Source organism: Belonocnema kinseyi, chromosome 3 (assembly GCF_010883055.1).
Source record: "Belonocnema kinseyi isolate 2016_QV_RU_SX_M_011 chromosome 3, B_treatae_v1, whole genome shotgun sequence".
NCBI classification, from domain to species: Eukaryota; Metazoa; Arthropoda; class Insecta; order Hymenoptera; family Cynipidae; genus Belonocnema; species Belonocnema kinseyi.
In genome coordinates this window covers 107321851-107332266 of record NC_046659.1, presented here as the reverse complement: position 1 = coordinate 107332266, position 10416 = coordinate 107321851, and the positions used below count along the sequence as shown (strand labels likewise).

At 32.3% G+C, this 10416-nt stretch overlaps 2 protein-coding genes across 2 annotated transcripts in view; both read left to right on the top strand.

The window, feature by feature from the left end:
• The window catches only part of LOC117169675, a 3103-nt gene extending 1899 nt beyond the window's left edge, over positions 1 to 1204 (top strand). Inside the window, exon 2 of the mRNA XM_033356159.1 lies at positions 738 to 1204. Coding sequence (XP_033212050.1) covers positions 738 to 1111 — 374 coding nt within the window. The 3' untranslated portion in view covers positions 1112 to 1204. The remainder of the gene's footprint in view (positions 1 to 737) is intronic.
• Positions 1205 to 4808: 3604 nt separating this feature from the next.
• On the top strand, positions 4809 to 9704 carry LOC117169163. Its single transcript, XM_033355379.1, has 2 exons — positions 4809 to 5030; positions 8050 to 9704. The coding sequence occupies exons 1-2, from the start codon at positions 4973 to 4975 to the stop codon at positions 8421 to 8423; spliced, it is 432 nt and encodes a 143-aa protein (XP_033211270.1). The 5' UTR covers positions 4809 to 4972; the 3' UTR covers positions 8424 to 9704.
• The last annotated feature ends 712 nt before the right edge of the window (positions 9705 to 10416 follow it).

The following is a 10416-nucleotide window of genomic DNA, read 5'->3' as shown; positions in this document are numbered from 1 at the left end:
GAAATCGATCGTACTCGCAAAACCGATTGGAGTATTTCGTTTTTTTTTATGTGGCTCTTATTTGGAATATTTGTATTAATTAGCTCCCCTTTTCCGTTTCCAAACGATTAGATCTATTAAACAGGCTCGGTTGGCCATGTGCTTTTTGAAATCAGCTGAGTTTTTTTTTGTCGCATTAATGTGCACGTTGTATAAACATAGATAGAACATGTCAACGATGATGCGAAAGTTAGAATTTGAAACGCCTTGACATTTGTCACCTTAAACGTCATCACTAGTCTAGAACGAGAACAATAAAGGCCTAAAAACAATAAAGGCCTAAAGAACAATAAAGGCCTAAAGAACAATAAAGGCCTAAGTTCGTCCTCGTTGACTCCGAGAAACAAACTATATTCGTGATCGAATTCGTGGCCCCGGTCAACGACAACGTAATAATCAAGAAGAAGCCAAACGGGAATTATTATATTTAATAATTGTCCTTATGTTCAGCAAATTTTAAGTAGTTGGGTCATAACTTGGTCGTAACATCAAAGTTATAGCTGCGTCCCAAAAACATGTTGAGGAACTTTCGAGATGGATGCAATGAGCTCTCATTTCTCGGTCGCTTCGTGTCCTTCAGAAACATGAAGGTTTCGCTAGCCCGACATTGTTATTCCATAGCACTTTAAGCGTTTCCCTATGAATAGACGTTCTAATTGATATTACAACATTATAATTAAAAATTTTTTTATTTACAGAACTACCGCGAACACCAATCATACGAAGACGACAAATCGTAGTACGACACGGTCCAAATTTAGATGGAAGTCAGGAACCAGTTTCCAGGTGTATCAGTTTGTTACACTACCCACCAGGCGTTCCACCATTAAGTCTGTTAAAAATTCATGTTAATGGAACATACAGAAATTTTGAAGAATCTGCTACTTTATTAAAAAGAGGAAATTTAATATATGGATGGAACAATGCAGGTGTTATTGATCCATTAGTGGACCGCAATGGCCGTATGATTGTCTTAGAGGGATTAACAATTCGCATGGTACTAAACGAGAATACTTTTCGCCAGCGTTTCGGTATAGGTGATCGTATTCCTGGTCCTGCGGCAGCGTGCTAGCTATACATAATTTTGGAGTCATTTCAGTTACTAATCAATTGGTCCACTTTTCTCGCCAATATTCTCGAATTCTGACATTGAATAGGATATTTTTTAAATGGGTGCTACATGATTATATAAAATAAAGTGAAATATATTGTCTTGTTAATAATTCTTCCGTTTTTATTCTTAAAGATTCTCCTTCGCAATTGAATAACTAATCGGGTTGTCGGCGCGACGCAAGTGCAGTTCAAAAAGTTCTCAAAATTGAGAGCACTGAACGAGAAAGGCAAGGGCCAGTCGTTCTACTATTTCCGAAAGTATAGCAAAATCCACTCTGCCTACCAATTTAAAAATAAAATCACTCTTAAACAAAATTCCACCGACTCTTTGAAATTTTTAACTTTCGCGTTGACATCAGTGCTTTTGCATTCATTTCTTCTGGAAACCCTCTCCAGTTCTGTTCTCTATGTGTCACTTTCTTAATCACGTACGGATTTCCACAAGTTTATTTAAGTTTTTAAATATAATTTATTTTTGTGAATCAAATATCCTCTTGCTTGCGCGGTTGGCTTTAAAGCAAGGTTGGCCTTGGCCAACGGTCTCTGAGGTTTAATCTTCCTTGTCGGCGTTCGAGGCGACTTCCCAGTATATTTGGCGATTAATGTTTGGGAAAAGATAATTGAGGTTATGTTACACAAATTCAGAGCAGTGGCACTATGAAAAGGAAGTGACTGAAATATTGACCGGCCATCAAGGGAGGCGCTGGCTGTACTTTTGGGCCGAAAATTATTCAAACGCATAGGGAAAGTGTCATAAATGTCAAATTTTGTGCTTTTTTAAAAAATAAAAACCACATTTTTCGCATTTTTTATGCTTTATGATTAAGTTTTGGGGCTTTTAGATTGAAAATTTATCAAGATCTTTTTGGTGGTAATCAGGAATAATGGGGTATAAGTGTTTAGTTTTTTTTATGCAATTCTCGGTACATGAATGTCTTTGAGAAAGTGCGAGTTCATATGGTACTAATTAGCAAGAAAATAATAACGATTTTGTAAAGAGCTATTTTGAGAGCTAATTTTGCATTAAAGTCATGTAATTTGTGCAATGTGCTTTGTTTATGAGGATATTCTTACGGAGAATCTGATGCTTGGGAAGGATGGATCTGCTATTGGAACGGTACATAATTGTAACTAAATTATTTTCCAAATTTTTCAACTTATTATTCATAGAACAATTTATTGCCGTTGTTATAACAACAATTTTTAACATTTAAAGTTAATACAGTTGTTTTTAAAAATTGGAATATTGTTTTGTACACTGAAAATAATTGACAAAAAAGTGTTGCACAATAAGAAAAGTTTTTACTTCCAACGAGATAATGAGTAAAAATATGCAATCAAACGATTTTTTAAAGCTAATTATCAGTAAGATAAATTTCCAATTATATTAATTAAATAATTTATTGAAGTTGTTATCAAAAGAAGCATTAGGTTACAGTCTGTATCAAAGACTGGGTCGCGCGCTCAAAATTGCGAAAAAGTATTGCCGAAACGTCTTGTGATATTCAAATTTTATAGTTGAAAAAATTAAATTAAAAAAACATCAGCTTTTAGCGAATGACAAGATGAAACTTTTTTTTCACTACAAGTTTTCATTCGGACGAATGTTTTTTATAATAAAATTGAACAAGGGAAGAAAAATTGTTGCCTGATTTAATTATTTTTTAAAACATAAATCGTCTCTAATCAGACAACTATTATTGAATATGTTTGACATTTGGTATGTATGTGTATTATGCGCTAGAGATGCTTACAAAGTAAATAAAAAAGTTAAAATTGCAAATCGTTTATTAATAATTATTTGTAAGTGGAGATCTGACAGTGAGCATATTTTTTTAGCTTCTGCGAAGAAAAGTATGGATTGAACTTTAACGTTGAAAGAACTTTCATTGAGAGGTTTGTTCTTTACTTTTAAAGGAAGATTTTTAGAAATATTTAGATCGAATAATTGAAAATTGGCGGAAATATACAGTTTGTAAGAAAGCATGCGGCGCTGTCTACAACTGCATCGTTAGCAGATTTAAGCTATACAATAACAATTAAAAAAGCCTGCTCTTCCTTGGAATTAATAGAAAACTGACTGGTTTGTATTTTTGGACATTTCGTTGTTTTCACAGATTTGGAAAATAGCTGAAAATAAGAAAATAAAATTGTGCTTCACAAGTTGTTTATTCCTCAATTATAAAACACAATAAAATGAAATACTCACTGTTCTAGGAATCCCTTAACCGCTGTTCTGGTGTATAGCAATACAATAATATAAACTCATTTTTATAAACGTGAAATTTACGAAATTCGGTAAAATGTGTCTTATTAACTAAAATTCATTTACTTACGACCCGAGAAAACTGAATCTTTTCAAAGAATCTATCAGAATTGTCACCCTTATTGTACAAAATGCAAGAATTTTTTATTTCAAGGTTATAAAAATGTTTAAAATCTAAATGCTGTAAAAAATGTTCACAATTTCATGCTTTTATAATATAAATCTTAAAAAATTAATGATTTTCAGTTCTTTTTCCAAAATTCAAATATTTTAAATTGTTTCTTTTGAAATTTTTTAAACTTTGAATCGTAAATATTTACCTTATTGATGATTTGCAATTATTATTTCTTACACTCGGAAAATTTCGAAATAAAAACTTTTGACTTGTAGAATAAGGAAGAATAACATAAGAATGAGGAATCAATCCTCGATCTTTAAAACCATCAAAAATTCAAGAACTATTACTTCTACGTCTTTTTTAAAGCTTAAGACTACTCAGATGCAAATCTTCAAAATTGAAATTCAATTTGTGTAATGGTGCCATCTTGCGGTCTTCCATCTTTGCACAGGCCCCTACGACAGTAGCCTATAGTTACGGCCCTGATTCTTCTCATTATTTTCTACCTAACAAATATCGCTTCGAATTTTACCGTTACATTCTCATTTTATACATAGAAATGTATTGCTAAGAACTAATCTCACATAATAATTCTCATTAATCGCGATTGCCAAAGTAACAATGTAACTGAAAATTTTAAATACAAAATTAAATGTGATAAAAGTATTTCATTTTGTAAAAAAAACTTTTAATACTTATGAATATGTGTGCGTTACGTATAACAATTTAGTTATTGATTTATTATGCAGTGTGCTCAATTATTGCTCACATCCGAAATCATATTTTAATTGGTTTAAATGATTGGGAAATGTATCAGCTTTCGCTTTCTGTTTCTTAACCAAATAATGATGAATAATTTAGCTTCTAAAACAACCATTTTGATTAAAATATAAGTTTTTAGTGTAATCAAGATATTTTGCAAAAAAAATCCATATAATTCTAGAAGAGATAAATCATTTAAAATTGATTGACGTAATTTAAAAAATTAAATTTCTTTTAGAATTGATTGGAAAGCCATCAATCCGAAAACTATGTTAATTGTACTGATAAAGTCATAATTGGTTAATTTGCGTATCGCAGCTGTTTTTGGAAAGCTTAATTCATGAGTCTATAAGGTAAACACAATTTTATGTGATATTTTTACAAGGCTGGACGGTTATCTTGCACGTGTCACGTAAGTCAAACATAACTGATAAGATAACATAGGATCTTATAATCTTCAACATTATATCATCATTCAATTTAATCTATCTGAATTTTACTGTCTTCCTCCTAGAGAGACAAAAAAGGAATTTATAAAATTAAATTTTCTAAAACAATAAGTTTCTTCTTGTCGACTATATACAATAATACATTGCGTAGAGTGAAAAATTTTCGTATTGTAATATTTTTCCAGAAATTCTCTAAAAAGCGACTTCCTACCTTTACCAGAAAAAATGAGGATTTTTACGTGTTCTCTGGTTCTAGCCTTAGCTGTCGTCCTTGATTCTTTTGGTAAATATATCATTCAGTAAATTTTTGGCATTTAGTGGTATAGATAGTGTAGATATAGATAGATATCTTATACTTTTCTCCATGAAAGCTTCCGTGGAATTTTTCGTTTTAAACCAGAATGTGTTTGCTATAAACTTTTAAATTTGGATTTACACCTATTTTAAAAATATTCTAACAAATTTTTTTACTTTCCTGTTGAGCGCTCAAAAATCTCCAGTGGTTTTTTTCAAGGCGGACAATACAGTCTGCTTACTTATTAATCTTAAGGCCTTTAAGGAAAGGAATTAGGCTCTCTTTTAAGCTTGCCAATTAAAGAAAAAGAAACTGTCTTCAAAATTTTAAAAAGAAATATTGAAAGATTCTCACTATAGGAGAGTATCTAAAATACTTAGGGTAAACTCGAGAGAAGAAATGAAGAGACTTACTATGTAGTTTTTAGACACACAAAGAATCGATTTGTTATAATCCTATATTCTTCGTCTGTAATGTTTTCAAACACTCTGTATATTCTAAAATCTATTTTTGGAGGAGTTATCTAAAAAGTTTATCTAAAGTCGAAATATTTTCAATTATAAAAATGAGGTTTTTTTCTTAAATTGTCGAGGATTTGCATCACCTTGAGACGTTTAGGCTCGGACTTGTAAATTTAAGTCTTCGTAGGGAATGCTAGAAGTAAAACTCCTAGTCCTGTGTCCTGTTTGACCCGGAACTCCTTTGTTCATCAGTAAGCCCGCCAATGCCCGCTTGAGGCAGAGCATTCTTTTTCTTTTAACGTCTTTCCTCTCGCGGATCCCCTCCTCATTGGTCTTTTGTGTGGGTGGATATGGTGCGACTGCGCGTTATATAACGTCTTGATGATGGGCCCGGCCCGCGGCCTAGTGTATAAGGTTTTGTGTTGAAAAGGGGCGACAATTGTCTACCTTACAATATATATTTAAAAAAATTTTTAAATCAAGTAAACGAGCGTGAAGAATCCCATCGAAACTGAACTGGAAAAACTTTCGTTCAACTGATATTGAAAAAATCGCATATCGGGGAAATCGATAGTCACTGCACAAATCGAAAGTTTCACCTCCTTAACCTCGTAAATATGTTTCAAGGTGGCAATTTTTTTTTCTGTAAAGTGTTATCCTATGTAGGACTAAAGTTTGTTAAAGTTCCAGTATGATCTGAGAATTTTGGTTTTTTAGATAACTCTTATATGGAATTTCTGTATAAATTAACTGCCCTTTTTTGTTTCCAAACGACTAGATATATTAAACAGGTTTGGTTAGCCATATCCTCTCTAAAATCATCTAGGTTATTTGTTCTCGCATTACTATACAAGTTGTACAAACCTTGATATCACGTATCAACGAGGATATGAAAGTTAGAATTTGAAAGGCCATGAAATTTCTTCTCTTGGACGTCATCATTAGCCGAGAATGAGAAGTGCTAAAATTTCTGAAACTAACTATACATTTCCTCAACAATAGGCCCCATTGATCACTCGAGACCTAACTTCGTCCTCGTTGACTGCGAGAAACAGACAATGTTCGTGATCGAATTTTCGGCTCCAGCCGTCAACAACGTAACAATCAAGGTGAAGAAAAAGAATGAGAGGTATTCACGCATTGAGGGGCGTAGAAAGGGAGGAGGTATTCCCGAATTCTCGAGATTCGGAAATTCGAGGATATGGAATTGATCAATTTAAGCAATTTAAAATAAATCCGTAAATGTGAATAAAATATCAAGCTCCACGGGTCAACATGTTTGATGAAACAGCACACAATTCGATTGGGCTGATCAGAGTTTTACAATGTTTTAGAATCATTGTAAGTGTTCTTCCATGGCAGTACGAAGAGCTTTCTGCGTATGCTTCAAGAATTAAAAAGGATTCAAAATTCATTGAAATTGAAAAATTCGTCTAAAACACGATGTACCCTTAGAGCTGAAACAATCAAGGCTGTTTGGATTGCTTTTAAAGATATTGTGCATGCTTTATAAAGAATAAAAAACAATCGCGGATATTTTAATAATATTAAACGTACCTCCGCTTCCCAAATGTTAAAAAAAAATTTTGGATTTTGATTTTATCAGCTCGCTTTTTTTTTTGTTAAAAATTTTATGTTTAATGTCAAAATTTGGACAGAAGATTTTAAAACTGAAGGGTTAAACATTATTGATGCTTTGTTGTTAATGCAAAGTACTTCAGCATCATTTAAAAAAACCAGCGATGACCAAATAGCTTCACTGATAAAACGTTTTCTTTCGTTTGCTGAGAAATTGCAGATCTATCCTAAGAATTATTTATTTAAGCATAATTGGAAGGGCCGAACACCAAAGGAGGTTCATGAAAATACAGAAACAGCTTTCGATTTTGATGTCTTTATGTTTTATCGCAAAGAATTCAGGACTGTTCTTTAGGTTTTTACCACTTATTTGCATCAATCAGATCCATTTTGCAATTCGAGTCCATATTTAAAAAAAAAGAATTAGTATTTTTAATTGCTGAGTCTCAAATTCTTGTTGATTTATTTCAAACATGTACCAATTCCGACGGCATTTCCATAGTTTTGTTCAAGTTAAAAAATTTAATTCCCATAGGGCACAAACTCGTTTGTTTCATTTTGATGGCTCCTTTGACGTCAGTTTTTTGTAAACCTTCAGTTAGTAAACTACAATTAGTTTTCAATTGTTTGCGGACCCCAATGTGTAATGAATTTTTGAATACTCTAATTTCAAGTTGACGAAATTAATTGAATTTATTGAAACCCCGCGGAGTTTAAATTTAATTTAGATAAATTTATAAATTTGGAGCCCTCGAGAGATCTGCTTTTTATTTTGGTGTATCGTTAGTCTTTGATTTACATATTCCTGTAATTAAATTGCTGTAATAATAATAATTCATGTCTAATAATACTTTAACGTTGACTTTTTCAACACATTGACATTGTTTCATGGAAATTCTCCGATAATTCATTACAAGCATTCTAATTAATATTTGAACATTATAATTCACCATCTTGTTTATTTACAGAAGTACCGCGAACACCAATCATGCGAAGACGACAAATCGTTATACCTCGTGGTCCGAATTTAGATGGAAGTCAGGAACCAGTTTCTAGTCGCATCAGCCTGTTACATTATCTACCAGGCGCTCCACCATTAATTCTGTTACACATGCATGTTAATGGAACATACAGGAATTTTGGAACAGGAGCGACTTTACTAAAAAGAGGAAATTTAATTTATGCATGGGACAATGCAGGTGTTATTGCTCCATTATTGGACCGCAATGGCCGTGTGATTGTCCTAGAGGGATCAACAATGCGCACGGTAATAAACGAGAATGCATTTCGCCAGCGTTTTGGTATAGGTGATCGTACGCCATGTCCTGCGGCAGCGTGCTAGCTATACTTAATTTAAAAGTTTAATTTCCGTAATATATCGAGCTGAATGTAAGAAATTGCCAATTTTCATCTATAAATTCAGTTATAAATGACAGATTTTGCTTATCGGTAATTGTTTACAGACATGGCCCTTTTGTGTCCATGGGTTATAATACTACAACTAATGATTGTATTATTGTAAAAGTCAGTCAAAATCATCATTTAAGCACCGCATAACAAGTTTTATAGTGAAAATAAAGTTATATTATTTTAAGAAGAAGTAAAAAATATTAATTATTCGAAAAAGCTTTGACAGACGTCCACACACGCCAAAGGTAAATTTTGGAGTCACGTAGGAAGTAAATAAATTTATGTTTAAAAATCTCAAATTTAGACTCAAAAAGTACAATCTTCATCATTAAGGGCATGTGACGCAGCCACATACCTATATTACCGACCTTACTTTCAGTTCCCTAAATCTTTGTTTGAACCTAAGAACTTTTTTTGTGAAAAAAATATCGAGCTGTAACTTTGAAAACTTTATTAGAGTACAATATAATACGTTTAGGTACTGCAGTTCGGTAGGAACTTCACTAAAAATTATTTCTGACTAAATTTAAACTGGTAGCCTTTTTCACATTTTTTTTCAGAAACCTCAACGTTTTTTAACTCATATAACTTTTCTTGTGCATAAAATATCGGTCTCAAACTTTAATAAATGCAAGATCCGACAGAAGACTACGTTAAAGTACACAATTTATTCAAAAAATATGTACAAGGAATATTTAAACTAAATGTTATCCGGCATGCAACAAAGGAATCACAATGGAGAACAAACCAGCTGTAAGAGCCTCGGTTTGTGGCCGCCAGGGTTCGGATTATTGTGCACATCACGAAAACCGTTAACGGCTGATGCCGATGGGCTTTATAGTCGATTCCTTTGTTGTGCGCTGGATACGATTTTGTTGAACTATTTTGTTTACATCTTTTATTAGTTCGAAAAAATAGTCAGTCAACTGATAAAGTGAGGTTGGTAATATAGGTATTTGGCTGTGTCACAGGCCTTTCATATTTTAATTTTAATACTATATATGATGCCTAAGCCTGCAAATATGAGTGTCCATGAAAATATTTTTGGGGCTAACGTCGATACATAAACAGACGTCTTTTGACAAACAGGAATATACTTTTGGTCCTGCTTGTACGCCGGATTGAAAAAAAAAGTATTTCATTACTCATCCCCTAAGTTTTGAGTGTAAGTGTTAGGAGCCTTCTTCTTAAATAAAAAAAACGGCCAATAAAACTTTGCGTATTTCATTTAGTACCCATTGACCGAGCCCCATTGACCGAGGTTAAAAAAAGAAAAAATAGCTAAGGCCGTAAGAGAAAGGGGTAAAAATATTACTGAAAACCTCATTGGAAAGACTAGAGCACAAATAAAGCAACATGTAATGTAAAATTTTTAATACAGGGTTCAGAAAAACATAACCGTTGAATTGATACACTCGAGATTAAATACAATTATTAAAATTAAAAATTGAGCTCTTTCGAACCCAAAAAATAAAAGAAATTTCCTTTTTTCTGAAGCAAAATGTCTTCAATAAATAACTCATTCCCATACAACTGATTAAAAATATGAATCAAAATGTTCAAATTTAGAAAAGACCATTTTCGAATTCAAAATCAAATTAACTACTTATAATTTGTTATACTCAAGTTTAAAATAAAAAAATTATCTCATACATTTAAAAAATAAACAATTAATAACCCAAATGAATATCCCTTTTGACACCTAAAAATGAAAATAATTTCTGCGGTATTCAATAGGTGTCATGAAGAGTAATTGAGGTGTTTTTTATGAAAAACTTTTAAATTGGTAGTCCTTAGAGATTATATCACTTATATCACTAAAATGTATAGTAGTTGAGAAATAAAGCTTCATATATTAAAGAGTTCCCGTGCTTGAATTTTGTCAGAAATTGATATTCAAATTGAAAAATTTTTAATTTCTGTGA

Excerpts from the sequence above, each read along its gene's own strand:
- LOC117169163 (XM_033355379.1), top strand. The coding sequence starts at position 4,973 with ATGAGGATTTTTACGTGTTCTCTGGTTCTAGCCTTAGCTGTCGTCCTT. Across the intron at positions 5,031-8,049 it reads TGTCGTCCTTGATTCTTTTG|AAGTACCGCGAACACCAATC; the intron begins GTAAATATATCA and ends GTTTATTTACAG.